Source organism: Mauremys reevesii, linkage group 8 (genome assembly GCF_016161935.1).
Source record: "Mauremys reevesii isolate NIE-2019 linkage group 8, ASM1616193v1, whole genome shotgun sequence".
Classification (NCBI taxonomy): domain Eukaryota; kingdom Metazoa; phylum Chordata; order Testudines; family Geoemydidae; genus Mauremys; species Mauremys reevesii.
In genome coordinates this window covers 38,030,866-38,052,093 of record NC_052630.1, presented here as the reverse complement: position 1 = coordinate 38,052,093, position 21,228 = coordinate 38,030,866, and the positions used below count along the sequence as shown (strand labels likewise).

The 21,228-nt window shown below is 54.3% G+C and overlaps 1 protein-coding gene across 6 annotated transcripts in view; it reads left to right on the top strand.

The window, feature by feature from the left end:
- ARAP3 (ArfGAP with RhoGAP domain, ankyrin repeat and PH domain 3) overlaps positions 1-21,228 on the top strand; it is a 73,899-nt gene that overhangs the window by 36,705 nt on the left and 15,966 nt on the right. For all 6 annotated transcript variants that reach the window (XM_039483848.1, XM_039483849.1, XM_039483847.1 and 3 more), the window contains 13 exons: positions 7,464-7,584; positions 8,175-8,362; positions 9,200-9,306; positions 9,467-9,666; positions 11,752-11,837; positions 12,138-12,320; positions 12,576-12,738; positions 15,344-15,475; positions 15,569-15,722; positions 16,527-16,629; positions 17,049-17,247; positions 17,560-17,623; positions 18,291-18,454. In XM_039483848.1, coding sequence (XP_039339782.1) covers positions 7,464-7,584; positions 8,175-8,362; positions 9,200-9,306; positions 9,467-9,666; positions 11,752-11,837; positions 12,138-12,320; positions 12,576-12,738; positions 15,344-15,475; positions 15,569-15,722; positions 16,527-16,629; positions 17,049-17,247; positions 17,560-17,623; positions 18,291-18,454 — 1,864 coding nt within the window. The remainder of the gene's footprint in view (positions 1-7,463; positions 7,585-8,174; positions 8,363-9,199; positions 9,307-9,466; positions 9,667-11,751; positions 11,838-12,137; positions 12,321-12,575; positions 12,739-15,343; positions 15,476-15,568; positions 15,723-16,526; positions 16,630-17,048; positions 17,248-17,559; positions 17,624-18,290; positions 18,455-21,228) is intronic.

Sequence of the window (21,228 nt, the reverse complement as noted above, 5' to 3'; positions counted from 1 at the left end):
GTGTATTTCCCCCTTGAACAGCCCCATGTCCCCCAGCTTTGGGAGGGGTTCCCCTTAGCCAGATGCCCAGGGAGCCTTCCCAGGACAGCAGGGTGCATTGGCCTGAGCTGGGGGTGTTTGTGTTGCCCTGGGCGCAGGGCAGGGTCTGGGCTCGTGCTCAGAGAGAGGGGAACTCAGGCTGAAATAGGGCCCTGCACACCAGTGACATGCAGCACCCCAGCAGGGTGCCAAGGAGCTGAGCCGGGCTGCTTTCTTGGGCACCCAGGACTCTACTGCCCCCAGGTGCACTGGAATGGTGCAGCTAGTAGCCAAGAGCTGTGCAGCTCCCAGTGTGTATGTGGCCTGATCCTGGGAACAGCCCAGGATGGGGCCCGAGAGCGTCTCACCTGACCAGGGAGACATTCTTAGGGAAGGCTGTGTATGTGCCCACCCCAGTACTGTGGATGAGGAATATCCCAGGAACACGCACCTAGAGGAACATGCCAGAGCCAGGGAGTCGTATGTGCTTGGCTCTGAGACGTGGGTGCGTAATGCTGGAGGGCTCCTTGTTCATGGCCTCTCAAGGCACGTGCACTGTGGGCTCCTGGGCCCAAGCGCCAAGCTGTTTGCTCACTTTGTCAGCACCAGGGACTTGGTTTGGGCTCTGAGTCAAGCTGGGCCAAGTCCTGTCCATTCACACCCCCTGCCATCCCAGAGGCATTACAGGGCAGCACCTATGCATGTGTAATCCTTCTGCCAGGTGGAGCCAGCAGCAGCCAGGGCTGGGTTCAATATCTAGGAGTTCTTTTCCATCATTCCAACACAGAACCGGTTTGAGCCCCCACCCAGTTGTCACGAAGTCCCTGGGCGTTGCTCTGGAACTGCTCCCCACAAAGCCGGTCAGAACTTTGGGGAGTCTCCTCTCTCTTGGAGCAGACTGTCTTCAGGTCAAGAAGCTCACACGGCTTCACCTCCTGGGTCTCTCCTTGGAGCATTCAGCATATGCCCCTCCGTGCGCGTTCCACAGCGAGTCCGCCCAGGCGGGGTCCTGGGGAAGCCAGAGGGTCCTGCACGGACCCCCACTTTGCTTCGCAGTCAGACGTAACTCTTAGCCAGCCAGTAAAACAGAGGTTTATTAGATGACAGGAACATGGTCTAAAACAGAGCTTGTAGGTACAGCGAACGGGACCCCTTAGCCGGGTCCATTCTGGGGCCCAACGAGGCAGACAACCCCGTCTGCCCTCACTTCCCGTCCCCAGACAGCTCCAGACTGAAAAGCCCCCTCCAGCCCCTCCTTTCTGGCCTTTGTCTCTTTCCCCCAGGAGGTCACCTGATCTCTTTATTCTCCTACACCTTTAGCATCCCCTTGCAGGGGAGAAGGTCCCGGGCCATTAGTTGCCACGGAGACAGAGTGTCGGCCAGAAACTGAGGCACCCACACAGTATTCAGAGGAAACATTAAGAACAGCCCCACTTCGTCACATCAGTAACCTGGGAAATGTACATATCACACCTGGGCACCTCTGAGAGGCAATACTTCCTCCCCACTCACAAGCACAAAGTCTGCGTGTAGAAAAGAAACTTTTAATAAAAGGAGGGAAGTAACTTGGCATTAATTTGGGAAAAAAATACAAAGAGAGTTCATAAACATAAACTATGAGTAAAAGACCCACCACAAGTAGGTTGGGCAGTGTCCTTTTCATAGAATCATAGAAGATTAGGGTTGGAAGAGACCGCAGGAGGTCATGAGATGGTCGAGTTCAGGATCCTGACACAAGGAAGAAAGGAGAGCAGTAGAACAGAGACCCTGGACTTCAGAAAAGCAGACTTCGACTCCCTCAGGGAACTGATGGGCAAGGTCCCCTGGGAGAATAACATGACGGGGAAAGGAGTTGAGGGAAGCTGGCTGTATTTTAAAGAAACCTTACTGAGGTTGCAGGAACAAACCATCCCGATGTGTAGGAAGAAAAGTAAATATGGCAGGTGACCAGCTTGGCTCAATAGTGAAATCCTTGCTCGTCTTAAACACAAAAAAACAGCTTACAAGAAGTGGAAGATTGGACAAATAACCAGGGAGGAGTATAAAAGTATTGCTCAGGCATGCAGGAGTGAAAGTAGGAAGGCCAAATCACACTTGGAGTTGCAGCAAGCCGGAGATGTTAGGAGTAACAAGAAGGGTTTCTTCAGGTATATTAGCAACAAGAAGAAAGTCAAGGAAAGTGTGGGCCCCTTGCTGAATGAGGGAGGGAACCTAGTGACAGAGGATGTGGAGAAAGCTAGTGTACTCAATGCTTTTTTTGCCTCTGTCTTCACAGACAAGGTCAGCTCCCAGACAGCTGCACTCTGCAGCATGGTATGGGGAGGAGGTGACCAGCTCTCTGTGGAGAAAGAAGTAGTTCGGGACTATTTAGAAAAGCTGGACGAGCACAAGTCCATGGGGCCGGATGCGCTGCATCCGAGGGTGCTAAAGGAGTTGGCCGATGAGATTGCAGAGCCATTGGCCATTATCTTTGAAAAATCATGGCAATCAGGGGAGGTCCCGGATGACTGGAAAAAGGCTAATGTAGTGCCCATCTTTAAAAAAGGGAAGAAGGAAGATCCAGGGAACTACAGGCCAGTCAGTCTCACCTCAGTCCCTGGAAAAATCATGGAACAGGTCCTCAAGGAATCAATTCTGAACCACTTAAAGGAGGGGAAAGTGATCAGGAACAGTCAGCATGGATTCACCAAGGGCAAGTCATGCCTGACTAATCTAATTGGCTTCTATGATGAGATAACCGGCTCTGTGGATGAGGGGAAAGTAGTGGATGTGCTATTTCTGGACTTTAGCAAAGCTTTTGATACAGTCTCCCACAGTATTCTTGCCAGCAAGTTAAAGAAGTCTGGGCTGGATGAATGGACGGTAAGGTGGATAGAAAACTGGCTAGATGGTTGGGCTCAACGGGTAGTGATCAATGGTTCCATGTCTAGTTGGCAGCCGGTATCAAGTGGAGTGCCCCAAGGGTCAGTGCTGGGGCCGGTTTTATTCAATATCTTCATTAACGATCTGGAGGATGGTGTGGACTGCACCCTTAGCAAGTTTGCAGATGACACTAAACTGGGAGGAGTGGTTGATACGCTGGAGGGTAGGGATAGGATACAGAGGGACCTAGACAAATTAGAGGATTGGGCCAAAAGAAATATGATGAGGTTCAACAAGGACAAGTGCAGAGTCCTGCACTTAGGATGGAAGAATCCCATGCACTGCTACAGACTAGGGACCGAATGGCTGGGCAGCAGTTCTGCAGAAAAGGACCTAGGGGTTACGGTGGACGAAAAGCTGAATATGAGTCAACAGTGTGCCCTTGTTGCCAAGAAGGCTAATGGCATTTTGGGTTGTATAAGTAGGGTCATTTCCAGCAGATCGAGGGATGTGATCATTCCCCTCTACTCAGCACTGGTGAGGCCTCATTTGGAGTACTGTGTCCAGTTTTGGGCCCCACACTACAAGAAGGATGTGGATAATTGGAGAGAGTCCAGCAGAGGGCAACAAAAATGATTAGGGGGCTGGAACACAGGACTTATGAGGAGAGGCTGAGGGAACTGGGATTGTTTAGCCTGCAGAAGAGAAGAATGAGGGGGGATTTGATAGCTGCTTTCAACTACCTGAAAGGGGGTTCCAAAGAGGATGGATCTAGACTGTTCTCAGTGGTAGAAGATGACAGAACAAGGAGTAATGGTCTCAAGTTGCAGAGGGGGAGGTTTAGGTTGGATATTAGGAAAAACTTTTTCACTAGTAGGGTGGTGAAGCACTGGAATGGGTTACCTAGGGAGGTGGTGGAATCTCCTTCCTTAGAGGTTTTTAAGGTCAGGCTTGACAAAGCCCTGGCTGGGATGATTTAGTTGGGTTTGGTCCTGCTTTGAGCAGGGGGTTGGACTAGATGACCTCCTGAGGTCCCTTCCAACCCTGAGATTCTATGATTCTATGATTTAGTCCAATCCCCTACTCAAAGTAGGACCGACACCAACTAAATCATCCCAGACAGGGCTTTGAAAAGCCTGATCTTAAAAACCTCTAAGGATGGAGATTCTACCACCTCCCTAGGTAACCCATTCCAGTGCTTCACCACCCTCCTAGTGAAATAGTGTTTCCTAATATCCAACCTAGACCTCCCCTGCTGCAACTTGAGACCATTGTTCCTTGTTCAGTCATCTGCCACCACTCAGAACAGCCAAACTCCATCCTCTTTGGAACCCCCCCCCCCCTTTCAGGTAGCTGAAGGCTGATATAAAATCCCCCTTCACCTATTCTCTTCCGCAGACTAAAAAAGCCCAGTTCCCTCAGCCTCGCCTCATAAGTCATGTGCCCCAGCCCCCTGTTCATTTTTGTTGCCTTCTGCTGGACTCTCTCCAATTTTTCCACTTCCTTTCTCCAGTGGGTTGCCCAAAACTGGACGCAGTACTCCAGATGTGGCCTCACCAGTGCTGAACAGAGGGGAATAATCACTTCCCTTGATCTGCTGGCAGTGCTCCTTTCCCCCTCAGGGTCTTAAGCAACCCAAAAGTTCCCTTCACATGCCTGACCCTTCTCTGCACCCCACTCACTGTTGCTGCCATTGGTCAGTGCAGACCCAGAGTTCCCTGGTTGGGAGGTAAGAGGCATCTTATTCACTCATCACACCTCTCCACTGCCAGCCTGCTTGCTGTTCCTGCTGGGCAGTCTCTTAGTGATTTTGGCTCTGTGCAAAAATATAGTCCTGCCATGAGTGATTTTAGGTCTAGGCAGAAACAGTCTCACCACAACTGGTTTCAGCGCTCAATGTGCTATTTAACATACCAAAATCAGCTCCTAGTATAGTCCATTTAGCTTTATTCTTTCAACAGTGAGGAGAAACCTATTGAACCAGTCTTACAGAGGATTCTGGTTGAAGACATAGAGCTTCCAGACTGGAAAAATCTAGTCTGTCCTTTAACTTTTACAGTACTCAAACATTTGAGCCATTGTTTTATCAAGGTTCTTTACACTGAAAGTGACTCCCTCCTTTGGGACAGGTTAAGCACAGTCCTCCTTTTCTGTATTCCCACAATAATTACAAACATTGGTAACCATATTTCACTACCTCCACATTCAGTACTAACATAATTTGTGACCCAACATCAGCCAAGTTGATTACAATGAGCAAAACACTGCCCCATCAGCTGATAGCTACCAAATCTAAGCAAAGCGGGAGCAAACTGTATTTACATAAACACACCCAGGGTCTCTTTCCCCCTCCCACCTAGCTGTCAGGGAAGCATTCATTCAGATCCTGCTTACACGCACTTGGCCAGCAGCTTGCCAGGGCTCACCTGCTGGGAGTGCTGGGAACTCTCACCTGGTGCTGTTGGAGCAGAATGCAGAACCTCCCCCAGCCACGCTGGTGCGGAAGCCAGGCCCCAGCTTGGGTAAGGAGGTGGATGGCAGTAGAGCCACTGTGCAGAACCCAGCTGGGTAGCATGGTGGGCCCTGTTCCCCAGTGTCCTGCACCTCATGTCGTCAGTCACTCTAGTGCAGAGCGATGGTAAAACTGTTCCTAGAGCAGAGCTCACTTAGCCCAGTTCCACACGGCGCCGGGCACTGCTGAACAGGCCTGGTGTGAGCACTATGCCACGTGACCTTTCTCCTTCTTTAACGCTTGGGTGGCAACTCCACCACTTCTGGCCTGTACTTGGGGCCAGGAGTCACTGAGATGTATTGGGACACAGCTTGGTCTGAGCATTGGACTGCAAGCCAGGAATTCGGCTCTGATCCTGGCCTTGCACGGCCTCATCTTCAAGAAGAGCCCTCCTCTCTCTGGGCATGCAGTTACCCCACTGCCCTGCCTTATTAGGGCTGGGAGGGGGCTGGACTAGGAAAGTACCACCAGCTTTGCCTGTTACTTTGGGGTATACTCATTTATTACGGTTACTCTTCGGGGGGAGAGAGGGAGTTCTGTATTTCTATCAATGTATAGCTGGTATCACTTGTGTTCTCATACGGAGCCCTGCTGCAAGTTCCTCCAATGGAGCTAGCCTGCAGGACCTAGGTTCCCCAGGGCTGGGTTCTTCCAGCCCCAGAATTAGATGGACACACACAAGAGAGGACCAGGTTAATCAGCACTCCCAAGCTGACGCCTTCTATGTCCCTAGACTCAGTAGGTTGGGTCGAGCAGCACTTCCAAGCTGCCACCCTCATATGTCCCAGGTTCAGCACGTCCCTATCCCCACTTTCACGTTACAATTGTTCTGGTAACCCACTTGATGAGCAAACCCCACAGGATTTTTGGGCACTGCAGGGATCTTTTAGTTTAGGTACGAGGAGCGTTGCTACAGAGCAAATGAGGAAGCCAAAAAACACCCACAAGGGGGAGAGAGAGAGAGAGAGAAAGAAAGAGAGAGAAGCAACCAGCTTAACCATGAAAGTTATGTATTGCCAGGTAATAACCATAGGGGAGCCAAACAAACAAAACAGTTATAATATTAAATCTAACTTAAACTTGATTATAAAAGTCAGGTTTAGAAAACTATAACTGATCACACAAGTCAGGGTCAGAAGGCTGTACCTAGAGGCAGAGAGAGCTGGATTCTCACCACCCTGTGAAGCTTGAATCGATCGGGGGTCCCAGGTGGTGGTCGTGGTGGTAGCTGAGGGCAGAGCCCCCAGCACGATCAGTCAGGAGAAGATGAAGTCCCAGTGGAACTGAAGCAGATTTTGTATCCAGGCACTTACTTGAGCATGGATAGGTTTTTTTTGTAGAGAAACATAAATGGTTCAATGGAGAACACTAGATTTGTTTATGTGTACACTGATGGCTCAAGGGAATAGTCCAAAGTTGTTTTGTTCAGGCTAGATAATGGAAGCTGATCGTTCCTGGCTGTGGGCGGTGTTTCTTCGAGGGAGCTCACAATGCAATTAGGCAGCTTCACTATTTTGGATACCAATAAAGGATTTATTACTAGAATTGGTCTGATAACTACTGAGCTGGGTGTGTGCAGATGTGGGTTCATTAGCATCTGGAGCAGAGATCCCCCATGATGCAGTGCTTCCCAGCTTTTCTGGTCCCAAAGTTCTGTGCGGTTCTTGCCTTGGAATCTCTGTTCTCCATTCTGTATGCTAATGAAGATGCCTCCTTGTCCCATCTTTGATGCAGATGAAGCTAGGGGAGTTTCCTTAATCCTGTCGCCCTTATCCCAGGGGGTTAGGTGTGTCTCCCACTGTCTTTTCATTGCATTTTATAAGTCTTTCTTCTGATCGGTTTTGGTTCAAGCAGAGGCTGGGGGGCGGGGAAGGTCTTTCATGAGTCAGACAGGCTGGGTACTGCACCCTGGTTCCCCAAGAACACAGAGGTTCTAGGTAACAAAAGGACCATGTAAACACTGTTAGCTCAAAGCAAACTCCCTGGACCCTGCCTGAAGGGGGTGCACTGCCAGCGGGGGCAATGGGGTCCTGTCAGAGTCTGGGGTGTAACCCTCATGGAGTCATTCCAGGAGCCGTATCCCAAGGGTGTGATCCCACTCTCTGTCATCGAGATGGCACGTGCCACGAAGGAGAACAAGTTCCAGGTCGTCACGAGCCACAGGATCTTTCTCTTCAGAGCTGAAAATGAAGGTGAGATAGACCCCCGGCCAGAAACGCCCCCTCCAGAAACCACCCCCCATCCACAGCCCCCAGCCAGAGCACCCCCCAGCCAGAGACGGCCCTAATCCACAGCCCCTGACTAGAGCTTTCCCCTCACCCAGCCAGAGCCCTCTCCCCCGCTGCAGGTCCTTCGGCCCAAACTCCCTTAGGTGCCTGCATCCACAACTCTTCCCCCTGCCACAGCTGCTTCCTCCAGCCCGATTTCTGTGCCCCCTGTATGGACCATTCCTCTCCCTACACCCCCACCCACAGCCTCCCTCAGTCACTGCTTCCCCGTGGAGTCCCTACTTCCCAGTGACAGCGCTTGCTGCTCCCCCAACCCAGCCTGCCGCCACGGAGAGCTCCTCCAGATCTGCCACAGCAAGTGCCCCTCTGCTGCTGCTGGGCCAGTTGCTCATCCCTGCTCTGCTTCCTGAGCCTAGAGGGTGGGAGGGGTGTCCAGGGCCGGCTCCTGGCTGGGCTCTGTCCGTGGTGTCCTGGCTACACCCAGAGCCGGTGGTGACTGACTGTGTGTGAACACTCACTGCCTGCCTCCACCCTGCCCCTGCTGTGCCCTGCAGCTCAGAGGAATGAGTGGTGCTCCACCTTGCAGAGGAAGGTGGCAGAGCAGCGGTTGGTCAGCCCCCAGCCCCGCCGGGCCAGCAGCACTCACTGCCAGAAGTGTGGCACCCTGGAGCTCAAGGGCCACAAGTCCAAGCTGTTCGCAGCCCTCAGCCTGGCCAACATGTGGCTGTACAAGAACGAGCAGGTGAGCAAGGCGGGGCCTGGCCGTGCTGCAGGTGGGGAGCCCCAGAATCCCCCAGGAGCATGAAGCCAGGCTGAGTCTGAGGCCACCCCCGCGAGCCTGGGCCCAGCACTCAACGGCCCCAGCTTGGGACTCCCAATGGGGGACCCACATGCTGCTGAGGCCCCTGTGGGAGCAGAGACAATGTCCTGGAGCCTGTGTGCCCACACCTGTGGGCAGGCCAAGGAGCTGGGTATGCCCGCTCAGGTGCAGTCTGGGGGCGTTTCCTGCAGTCCCCGTGGCTTTATGTGTGCCTAACGCCAGTGCAGGCCAGGCTGCTCTGACTGGGGACCGGCCTCTTCCCCTGCGGGACCTGGCAGAGGAGAGGGCACTGGGCTGGGATGGGGAGATGCTGGACCCTGGCTTCAGGGCCAGTTGCTCCCCCTCTGTAACACAGGGTGACCATTCTCCCTGGCTGGGCCCACCTCCAGCAGCACGCATGAGGAGCCAGGGACTGGGAACAGGACAGAGAGGATAGTGTAGCAGACAGGCCTGGGCTGTAACAGCAGAGTCTTAGTCCCCACCTCACCAGAGCCAGATTATTCCTGGCATGGGTAACGTGTGAAGGGGTGTGTGCCCACACCCCTCACCCCACAGGGTATGTGCTTGTGTGGAGTCTTAGTGCATGCTGGCAAAGCGGGCCCACTGGCATGCCAAGGGGGAGAATGTCCCATGCAGACATTGCTGTCTGTGGGGGTGCCTGGAGTGTGTGCAGCTGTCCTGCAGGGTTGGAGGTGCTGTGCCCCCTGGGCTTGGGCCATGGCACTGCAGGGCTAAGGCTGCATCCGTCTCCATTCGTAGTTCTTTAAAATGGGCATCGCCATCTGCCTGATCGAGCTCGACGGCACCACCATCCGGGAGGCCAAGAACCGCAGCTTCGAGCTCATCAGCCCGCTCAAGATCTTCAGGTAACTGCGCTGGGGGGCGCCAGTCGAGGGTTTGGCTGGAGGCTGGGTAGCATTTTGGGTGCCCCAGCATACCTGGGTGCTGCAGCGGGACTTTGTGTAACTCGGGTGCCCAAGGACGAGCCCAGGACACTCTGAGTTTCCTGGCTGTGCCTTTGCCCAGCTTCGTGGCCGAGTCAGAGCGGGAAAAGCGGGAGTGGATGGAGGCGCTGCAGGATGCCATTGCAGAGATGCTGTATGACTACGAGGTGGCTGAGAAAATCTGGTCCAACAAAGCCAACAAGTTTTGTGCTGACTGCAGAGCCCTGAACCCCGACTGGGCATCCATCAACCTGTGTGTGGTGATCTGCAAGCAGTGTGCAGGCCAGTGCATTTCCTCCCTCTCTTCCCTGCTGGCGGGGGAGGGGTGGGTAAGAGTGCTTGATGGATCCATGGGAGTGGGGGCTGGGTGGGGCAGTAGATAGTTTGGGAGGGTGGGTATATTGGCCGGGCGGGTTGGTGAGTGGCTATACTGGCTGGGCGGGGCAGTATATCTGCTTGGGTGTGTCATTGTGTAGGCAGGTTGGTATATCAGCCGCGCGGGTTGGTGGTTGGGTGTATCGGGTTGGTGGGTGGGTACATGGGGCGGATGGGTGGTATATCAGCCAGGCGGGTTGTCAGGTGGGTGAGGGAATATATCAGCCGGGTGGGTTTGTGTTTAGATGGGCAGGTATATCAGCTGGGTAGGTCGATGGGTGAGTATATCAGCCAGGTGGGATGGCGGGTGGATGGGTCAGTGGTTGGGTGGGCAGGTATATTGGCCAATTGGGGTGGCATGGTGGGAGGGTGGGTCAGTATATGGGTCAGACGGGTCAGTGGGATGGTGAGTAGGTGGGTAAGTATATGAGCCAGGCAGGCATGTAGGATGGCAGGTGGGTGGGTCAACATATGGGTCAGGTGAGTCAGAGGAACGGTGGCTCAGCAGGTCAGTATATAGGCCAGGCAGGTCACTGGGATGGTGGGCAGGTGGGTCAGTATATGGGTCAGGCGGGTCAGTGGTATAGTGGTGGATCGGTGGGTCAGTATGTGGACCCGGTGGGTGGATTGGTGGGTCTGTTTATGGGCCAGGAGGGTCAATGGGATGGCAGGTGAGTGGTTCACTATATGGGCAGGTGGCTGGGTGGGATGGCGAGGGATGGTCAGTATATGGACCAGGCGGGTCAGTGAGATGGCGGGGGGTGGTCAGTATATGGGCCAAGCGAGTCAGTAGGATGATGGGTGGGTGGGTGGGTCAGTATATGGGCCAGGTGGGTCAGTGGGATGGTCGGTGGGTGGGTGGGTCAGTATATGGGCCAGGCAGGTGGGTGGTTTGGCAGGGAGGTGGGTCAGTATGAGGCAGGTGGGTCGGTGGGATGGTGGGTGGGTGGGTCAGTATATGGGCCACATGGCTCGGTGGGATGGCAGGGGGATGGGTCAGTATATGGGCCAGGCAGGTCAGTGAGATGACAGGTGGGTGAGTCCATTTATGGGCCAGGCTGGTCAGTGGGATGGCAGGTGAGTGGTTCAGTATATGGGCAGGCGGGTTGGTGGGTGGGTGGGTGTCATAGACTCATAGACTTTAAGGTCAGAAGGGACCATTATGATCATCTAGTCTGACCTCCTGCACAATGCAGGCCACAGAATCCCACCCATCCACTTCTATAACAAACCCCTAGCCTATGTCTGAGTTATCGAAGTCCCCAAATTGCGGTTTGAAGACCTCAAGCTGCAGAGAATCCTCCAGAAAGTGACCCGTGCCCCATGCTGCAGAGGAAGGCGAAAAACCTCCAGGGCCTCTGCCAATCTGCCCTGGAGGAAAATTCCTTCCTGACCCCAAATATGGCGATCAGTTAAACCCTGAGCATGTGGGCAAGACTCACCAGCCAGCACCCAGGAAAGAATTCTCTGTAGTAACTCAGCTCCCAACCTATCTAACATCCCATCACAGACCACTGGGTCAGTATATGGGCCAGGTGGGTCAGTGGGATGGTGGGTGGGTGGGTCAGTATATGGGCCAGGCAGGTGGGTGGTTTGGCAGGGAGGTGGGTCAGTATATGAGGCAGGTGGGTCAGTAGGATGGTGGGTGGGTGGGTCAGTATATGGGCCAGGTGGGTCAGTGGGATGGCGGGTGGGTGGGTCAGTATATTGGCCAGGTGGGTCAGTGGGATGGCAGGTGGGTGGGTCAGTATATTGGCCAGGTGGGTCAGTGGGATGGCGGGTGGGTGGGTCAGTACATGGGCCAGGTAGGTCGATGGGATGGTGGGTGGGCGGCCGAGTCAGTATATTGGGCAGGCGGGGCAGTGGGGGGCTGTGTGGTGGGGTCAGAAGGTGTGAGCAGGTGAGTGGATTGGCCGGCCGGGTTGGTGACGTAGCGATTGTGCAGTTGCTGTGCAGCCAGGCTGCTAACAGTCTCTCTGCTTCTCCTGACAGGTCAGCACCGGAGCCTGGGCTCCAGCGTGTCCAAGGTGCAGAGCCTGAAGCTCGACACCAGTGTCTGGAGCAATGAGATTGTCCAGGTACAGAGACTGCCCAGCTTGCCCCCACCCATGCACTGCCATGGCCAGCGCCCACAAGGCGGAGCTGACATTACAGAAATGTGTGTCACTGTCTGGGTCTGGCAGGGGTGTGTGTGTCCTGATCTTCCTGGGGATGCCCTGGCATGGGGGAGAGGACCCACAGCATTCCTCCAGGGCATCCCCAGTCCATCTCTGACACCCAGCCCCCTCCAGGGGCTTGCGATGTTCCCCCTCAACGATCCACAGGATCCCCCCGTGCTATCTCGCCCCCTCCCTCAGTGACTCTGCGCTTTCATTCAGCTGTTCATCGTGCTGGGGAACGAGCGAGCGAACCGGTTCTGGGCCGCACGCCTCCCGCCCTCTGAGGCCCTCTACCCAGACTCCAGCGCAGAGCAGAGACAGGTCTTCATCACTCACAAATACCGCGATGGGCGGTACCGCCGCCCGCATCCCCGTTACACCTCCCAGGATGACGTGCTGCAGGTAACCGGCAGGCTGGGCTTGGCACAGGCTCTGGAGAGCGCAGTGAACTCCTTCACTGACTAACACCCCCTCTTGCACTTGTGGCAGGAGCTCAGAGGCCGTGGGGATGGGCAGGATAGGTCCGACCTTCTGTTTGGGCACACATGCATGCATGGCTCCCCTTCCTTCCCCAGAGCTGGCAGCCAGGTGTCCATGGAGCAGGGGGCATGCAGTGGCTAGGGAGCCCTGGTCCCCTGATTGTGTCTCTTGCCCTAGGCGCTCTGTGCTGCTGTGGCAGGGCCCGGCCTGCTGAAGACGATCTTGCAGTTCTTCTCTGCCACTGAAGCCGGGGTGGCAGCTGACACAGGGGGCTGCGACGGGTCGCAAGGAACCGAGCTCTGGCAGACCCCTGAGAACAGCTGGCATGGGAACCATCCAGGTAACTGGAGATCCCAGAGCTCCCTGCCCCATAGTGGTGGGGGGATGGCTTATCTGTCAGTGCCCCCACCCCTGCCCATGCCCCTTCTGGTCCTGCTGCCCTCTGCATTGGCAAATTTGTGCCAACCATTTTCCCGTGGAACATCGGGGCATCAGAAGAGAGCCGTGAGGCTGAGGCTCCAGCTAGAGCCAATCATCCCAAGGGGCCAATCCTACAGTTCTCCAGATCCCGCAGGGGCCAGCTTTGTCATTATCCCACATTACGCCCATCTTTGAGCCATGGCAGACTGAGAGGGATGCCTGTGAGCCCCCTGTATCCTGCACTAGGAGGGGACTCTGCTCCGCAGGCAGGCCCACCATCCCTGGAAACACCCTGCCAACACAGAACTCCACCTCCCCCGGAACCCCACTGCCCCACATGGAATCTCCCAGCCTCACATGGAACCCACCGCTTTTGGAACACCCCCCTTTCCCCACACTCTGTTCCATTGACTTGCCCAGGGTCACCACACAACTCCCACGAGGTGGCAATGTTTCCATGGGGTCAGAGCACCCACAGGTTTTGCTCTGCTACCCCCTGCAGTGTGTTGGGGAAGGGTCAACACATCTTTTGTAAAGGTAAATCATGCTTCACCAATCTACTGAAATTCTTTGAGGGCATGAGCAAGCATGTGGACAAAGGGGATCCAATGGATATAGTGTACTTGGACTTTCAGGAAGCCTTTGACAAGGTCCCTCCCCAAAGGCTCTTAAGCAAAGTAGGCAGTCATGGGATAAGAGGGAAGGTCCTCTCATGGATCAGTAACTGGTTAAAAGACAGGAAACAAAGGGTAGGAATAAATGGGAGGTTTTCAGAATGGAGAGAAGTAAATAGTGGTGTTTACCAGGGGATCTACACTATGACCAGTGCTGTTCAATATAAATGATCTGGAAAAAGGGGCAAACAGTGAGGTGGCAAAATTTGAAGACAATGCAAAACCGCTTAAGATAGTGAAGTCCAAAGCAGACTGCAAAGAGTTACAAAGGAATATCACAAAACTGGGTAACTGGGCAACAAAATGGCAAATGAAATTTAATGTTGATAACTGCAAAGTAATGCACACTGGAAAACATCATCCCAACTATACATATCAAAATGATGGGATCTAAATTAGCTTTTATCCATCAGGAAAGAGATCTTGGAGTCATTGTGGATAGTTCACTGAAAATTTCTGCTCATTGTGCAGCAGTAATCAAAAAGCTAACAGAATGTTGGGAACCATTAGGAAAGGGATAGAAGATAAGACAGCAAATATCATAATGCCACTATATAAATAGTACTCCTGGGTGAATTCTGCACCACTGTGCAAAATTTATGTCCCCCACATATTTCTTTGCTTCCCTGCAGAAAAACGACTTTCTGACAGGGAAGTCACAAGAGCGGTCATACGACCCTCACCAGCAGTACGTTTCAGGTGCCCAGGGCAGCCAGCAGAGGTAAATCACTGGGGGGCAGTGGGCTGAACTGAAGAAGACCCAACTGATGGCTCCTATCCTGTCCTGGCTGGGTTGGGGAGGGTGGCACTTCCTCTTCCCCTGCACAGCATTTGGGACCGTGCCAGACCCACCCCCAGATTTCTCCCCTGGCTGTAGGAAGCTCTGCAAACTCCCCCTCCCCCTGCCGCATGCTTCCTGCACCCATCACTCCTGAGCTGCAGGGGGAGGTATTAGTGTACTGGGAACTGCTCCCCCCTCTGCCCAATCCCTGTGCATCTAGACCCCCTCATACACAGAACCCCCTCTGATGAGCCCATTCCCACTGCACCTGGACCACCCTGACAAGCCACCTGCACCCAAATCCTCAGCTTACCAAACCCCAACCTGCTGCACATGGATCCCCACCCCACTGAGCCACACTCACACAGCATCTGGAATCCCCCACACCCAGACCCCCCTTGCTGAGCCTTAACCACCTTCACCTAGACCCCCCTGCAGAGTCCCATTACTGTTGCACCCAGAATCCCCCCAACAAGCCCCTGTGCATCCAGATCCCCCCACACCCAGATCCCCACTGAGACACCTGCACCCAGATTGCCCCACACAGGGCCCTCTCAATCTACACCTGGATCCCCTCACACTAAGCCGCTCCACACTTGGATCCTGCTTTGCTGAGCCTGCCTGCCACACCTGGTGCACTTGGCACCGAGAGGCAAGGCCCTGGAATGTGTCTGGGGCAGGCCCGGTCTTTGCGCTGTGTCAGGGTTGGGTGCAGCCTCACCACTGAGTCCATGTCCTGAGGGGGAGCTGCACAGTGATATCCCACCTCTGTGCAGCCAGTGGCCTGTGCTCCCCAGTGCCATGCTGGAGCCTCCACATTTATTGACAAATAACATTTGCAGAATTTTAAAATATTGTGTGCAGAATTTTTAATGTTTTTGTGCAAAATGCCCTCAGGAGTAAAACCCATGGTATGCCTACACCTTGAATATTGCATGCAATTCTGGTCACCCATGTCAAAAAGATATATTAGAATTGGACCCTGGTTGCAACAATGATCTATATGGTCACAATTCATGTCAATAACGTCACACTCAGTATGGCCGTTCTTAGGTTATTGTGTTTGGCAGGGAGCCCCAGCGCACAGGAGTTGAGTTTGGAAGGGGTCTATAATGAGATCACCCAGCCTGCGGTGCACAGTGGCTACCTCTACAAGGCACCAGCCCTCTCCAAGCTCTCCAGCACCAGGAAGAGCAGAGATGGTAGGTATGGGCCAGGCCCCATGGTGGCTAGGATGGGGAGAGGCTGCTCGGTGTGGCAGGGACCTGCCCTTGCTAACAGGGTTTTCCCTGCAGAACTGCACCGTGTCTGGTGCTCCCTGGAGAAGTCTCTCCTCTTCTACGAGACTGACAAGTGTGCTGAGTCAGTGGGGAAGGTTGAGCTGGCTGACATGGTCTCGCTGGGCGTGAGCAGAGCAGATGGACTGGCCAGTCCTGGGCCTCCGGACAGGTATCCTGCCCCGAGGGGACATGCCCCTTCCCCGTCCACACCCCGGGGCATGCCCCGCCTTCTTCCACCTCAATCGGCATCCTGGCCGGAGCACAGGCAGGTTACTCCCTGAAATCCCCCAGGGCCCAGGCCCTCACCAGGACCCCCATGTGGTGAGTGGATCAGAGGCAGAGAGACCCCCAGGCACTGGGTGTGGGCAGGGGATTGGCCATGGCACTGCCCTGCAGGGAGAGGCAGGCAGCCACCTTGGGGTCTGACTGAGCAGTTCCGGGGACATGCACTGGGGAGGCAGGAGGATTAGCAGTGAAGGGGCACTATGCCCTTACGCTGAAGGGGCTGTGGTGCAGGGGCTGGGCCTGCTGAGTCCCCGCAGCCAGCTCATGAGGCTATCCACAACCAGGCCCTCTGAGTTCGCCGCACTGGGCCCAAACCTTCACCACTGGGGTCTCCTGCTTGGTGCTGCAGATGTCCCAGTGAAGGCTGCCTAGTGACCCTGGGCCCCCTGCTCCTGCTGCCTGGGGGAGTCGCACTCTGGCTCCTGTGTGTGGGGAGGCAGCTAGAGCTGGGCCATTTGGAAGGGCCAGCTGCCCTCCAGCCACCTGCTGGCCTTGCACCCTGGGCCTAGCCAGCCCCATGAGCAGGGCCAGTCCTCAGGGCCTTGCCCTCCATGCAGCAGAGCTCAGTACGGCCCAGCCTCGGGGAGGGTCATTTTCACTGCTGGACCAGAGTGAAAGGGCTGTGGGGGGCAGGGCACTGGGCTGCTGGGGGAGCCCTGCCCCCCAATGCCTTTGCCTTCATCTACAGGTTCCGCTTCACCTTGGAGCTTTTCCTGAGTGGCGACAAAGTGCAGCAGCTGGGAGCTGACGGGCCGGACACCCTGCAGGCCTGGGCCAGCGCCATTGGCAAGGTGTGTGACATGGCCACCCAGGGCACAGGCCCAGTGCGGCACCGTGCCTAGCAGCACCAGCCATGAGCCAGGCTGGGAAACTGCTGCTGAGAGCTCCAGCACTAACTTGCCTCGTCTCCCTGGCATGACAGACCTGCCCCCACACTGACATGCTGCTGGCTGGGGGGTCCAGGATCCAATCAGCATCCCTCCTACCCGCCACATGGGCATAGCCCCCCCGCCCCCCCCGGCACTGCCTCCCTCCACACTCACACACAGGGTATAGTGTTCTGCCCTGGTTCCATCCCCAATGCAGGGCATAGTCCTTTGCCTTGTTCCTGCCCCCCACCCCACCCCAGCCACCCAAACTGGGGCAAAGCCCTCTGCGATGCCCTCACCCTGCACTCAGCCTGGATCTAACCAGTCTCCATTCCATGCAGTGGTTCACACCGCTTAACTGTCACTGCCTGCTGGGCTATGAGTTCCAGAGAGTGGGCCGGTTGCGCTACAGATCCATGCTCAGTCCTGAGCAGTGGCTGCAGGGCTTCTTCATCCTGCAGAAAGCCCACCTGTTCCTGTGCCCAGGGGAGGAGGGCGCAGCCGAGGACAGCATCAACCTCCGGAGGCTGCAGGAGCTCAGTGAGTACAGCCCTTGCCTGTTCCAACTGTGGGAAACAGCAGCTGTGCCCCACCCCAGTGGGGCTGCACTGCGGTGCTGGGTGAGTGAGCCCTGTGCTGTGTGGCTGAGCGCTGTTCACCACCAGCCATGCCCCACCCCAGAGGGGCTGCATTCTGGTGCTGGGTCAGTGATTGCATGTATACAGTATGTAAAGCATTGGGGATCCTTCTAGCTGACCCTGAGGGGCTCAGTGGGAGCCCGGCACTGCGCGAGGTCTCTCCCTGGCCCCTAGGTGGGATTTGCGTCTGAAGTCTCCATTTGCTCCTGTGCAGGCGTGGTCCCCCTCACTGAGACTCCTGAGAAGAAGGAGGTGCTGATCCTGGTGGAGATGGGGAGGTGAGCTCTGCCGGGACATGGCGCAGGCTGAACCCCAGCCGCCCTCTCGCGGGATGCCCTGGGCAGATGGGCAGCGCCTCCTGCCTGCAAGGAGGTGTTACTGGCCCAGGGTCTGCACCAGACTAAGCCTGGGGGGGAAAAAACACACGGACAGCCTGGTCAGTGGACTCCCAGGGAGTGGAGTCTGGGCACAGCTGGGGGAGAGGAGCCTGCCTGAGCCCGCATGGGGGAGGAGGGGATCTAATCCTTGCCCCGGGGCGGGAATAGTGCTGTGTTTGCTGGGCCATGTAGGCTGAACAGCCCCACAGTGGGCCTCTCACCACAGGGGGCAACCTGAGGCTCACCCTAGATTTTCCTTTTGTCTAATTCCCCCTATTGCTCTGAGCCCCATTGGGGTTAGCTGATCTGGGCCTGGGAGGGCACGCTCCAAGCTATGCCCCCCCCCGCATCTCCCCTAAATGTCTGCCCTGCCCCCTGGGGCTTGGGCGGGGGCAGTGCCTGTAGACAGGCCTGTGTCTGGCGGGAGGAGCCAGCCAGCTCTCCTGTGCCTGCACCAGTGGGGTGTGCTAGGGGCAGGAACGGAGCTGGGGTGGGGGTGCTGTGGGAGTCAGGCCCTGCACTGTGTCCCCAGCTGGGTTTCACCGCCTGCTCTCTGCCCTGTCCTCAGGACCTTTTACCTGCAGGGGGTGACGCGCATGGACTTCGCAGCATGGTGCGCGGACATCCAGGCCTCGGCCGGGGGACGGGGCAACGCCCTGCGTGACCAGCAGCTCAGCAGAAGTGATATCCCCATCCTCGTGGACAGCTGCATTGCCTTCATCACCCAATACGGTGAGCTCCTCTGCTTGGGGCTGGCCTGGCGCCTCCTGCTGGGTTCTGGCAGTGCTGCCAAGAGCTCTGTGTAACGATGCTGCCCTTGGTGGGACCCAACTGAGAGTGCCAATTCAGGACAAATTGCTTAAAGAGGGGCAATTACAGCCCAAGGCTGGTGTTTTTCCACCTCTAAGGCAAAACAAACCAGCCAGACAGAGAGGACTTTGGTTTTACCCCACTGGCTACCCACAAGTCACACAAGCAATTCCCTTAGACACTCCAGTTTCCCAGTATCACCACCAGTGCCACTTGTTATAGGGACAAATGGTTATGAAAACCAATACCCCAGTGTGACGAGGCGGTTCTGGCGGGACCCAACTGAGAGTGCCAATTCAGGACCAATTGCTCAAACAGGGCAGTCACAGCCCAAGGCTGGGATTTTTCTACCTCTAAGGCAAACCAAACCAGCCAGACAAAAAGGACTTCGGTTTCACCCCACTGGCTAACCACAAGTCACACGAGCAATTTCCTTAGACACTCCAGTCTCCCAGTATCACCACCAGTGCCACCCGTCTTGGGGATGAATGGTTATAAAAACCAACACCCCAATAAAAGCAAAAGGTTCTCTCGATCCCAAAGGACCAAGCCCCAGACCCAGGTCAATATACACATCAGATCTTACCCACAAATCACGCTGTTGCCAATCCTTAAGAATCTAAAATCTAAAGGTTTATTCATAAAGGGAAAAAGTTAGAGATGAGAGCTAGAATTGGTTAAATGGAATCAATTACATACAGTAATGGCAAAGTTCTTAGTTCAGGCTTGTAGCATTGATGGAATAAACTGCAGGTTCAAATCAAGTCTCTGGAACATCCCCCGCTGGGATGGGTCATTCAGTCCTTTGTGCAGAGCTTCAGTTTGTAGCAAAGTCCCTCCAGAGGTAAGAAGCAGGATTGAAGACAAGATGGAGATGAGGCATTAGCCTTATATAGGCTTTTCCAGGTGTAAGAACCTCTTTGTCCTTACTGTGGAAAATTACAGCAAAATGGAGTCTGGAGTCACACGGACAAGTCCCTGCATACTTTGCTGAGTCACAAGGCGTGTCTGCCTTCTCTCCATGGGTCAATTGTGTAGCTGATGGTCCTTAATGGGCCATCAAGCAGGCTAGGCAGGGCTAACACCAACTTGTCTGCGGTGTCACCCAGAAGCAGAGCACAATACAAAATACAGACAGTACAGAGCCAATACTTATAACTTCAACTACAAAATGATACACAGACATACAGACAGCATAATCATAACCAGCAACCCATAACCTGGTCTTAGACACCTTATATGACCCCCTTTACCTAAGATTTGGTGCCACTACCGGACCTTGGTTGCAAACCATGTTCTATATGGTCCCAGTTTATATCAATAACGTCACACCCCCAACGCAAAATTGATGCAGGAAGGGATGACACAAACATCACTGACTGCATCTCAAGAACTCCCCCTCCTTGCGTCTGTCTCACTACAGCTAGTGTTGGGCTAGCAGCCGTACCAGTGTATAACAGAAATGGTTTATCAAAGTCATGTTCAATAACATGATTGAATCTCTTTACAAACTCAAGGTAAAACTTGGTTTGAACAACAGTGGATTGGATCTGCTTTTGCCTAACAGAAGTCACTGGCTGATGGGGTGGGCTCTTTGCTCTAACAGCTATTAGCAAGTCTTTCTTCTCCCAGACAGGCAGGTAATTTGCATTAACACAAACACTAGTTTTTAACTTCTTAGCTGCTATGGATTCCAAGGCTGGACTTTGTCTTACAGAGATACCACACAAATCCAAAGAGTCTGAGAGTGAGAGCTGGCTTGCTCTCCCCTGCATCCTCAAGCATTCAGCCATAAAACTGTTCTGCTCTGAAACACCAGTAACTGAATCTGTCCTCAGATCCTGAAGCACAGACTGCTCACTCACAGAATTAGCATGGAGACATTCCTGTCCCAACACCATTGTCTTCCCAACAAGCTGGCCACACACAGCCACGTGGTTATAGGGCTGCTCAACTTTCTTAACAGCTTCTACTCCATCTGAGACCTTTTCAAAGCTACCCACACTGGATCTCTCAAAAGGAAAGTCAGTGGATCCATTTACAACAGAAAATTTCTGGCTGTTAGGAACTGAAACTTCCTTGATTAAATCACTTTTACACCCTTCAGTTGCAGTAAACTGCTTGCACAAATTACCATGAGGATTCCTTTTCGTATGAGCTTTTCTAAGCAGCAATTCACCCCTCTCAGAAATTGTGCCCTTCCCCGCTTCACCTAGGGCTTGCTCTAAAGGAACACTTCCCTGAGCAACAACAGACGCTTTCTGGGTCTCACTTACATTTAGAATCACCTCAGGCCCAACAGGCGGATTTCTACACAATCCCCTTTCAGGCAAACTTACAGACTTTCTAGATAACAGGTTAGAAGCATTCTCCTTCCCTTGGCCATGAACAAGGTCAGGAATCTTTTCCTTCTTGCTACAAGTTGTCAAACTGTCAGTAGGTAACACAATTAAATCACCTTCCTGCTCTCCTTGTGCCCTGGCTAGGGTATCAGCCTGATCAGACAGAGTTGCTACATCCTTTTCCAACCACACATTAGCAACTGGCAAACTACAAGCACCAGAATTGTCTGTTCTCTGGGATTTTGCTAAGACACTAACTGTATGCAACCTAGTCACAGTGCCATGCTCCCCAGCAGACACAAACTTAGGACCATTCCCTTCCTGGGCTTTAGCTGTATTTACAACCAACTCCGA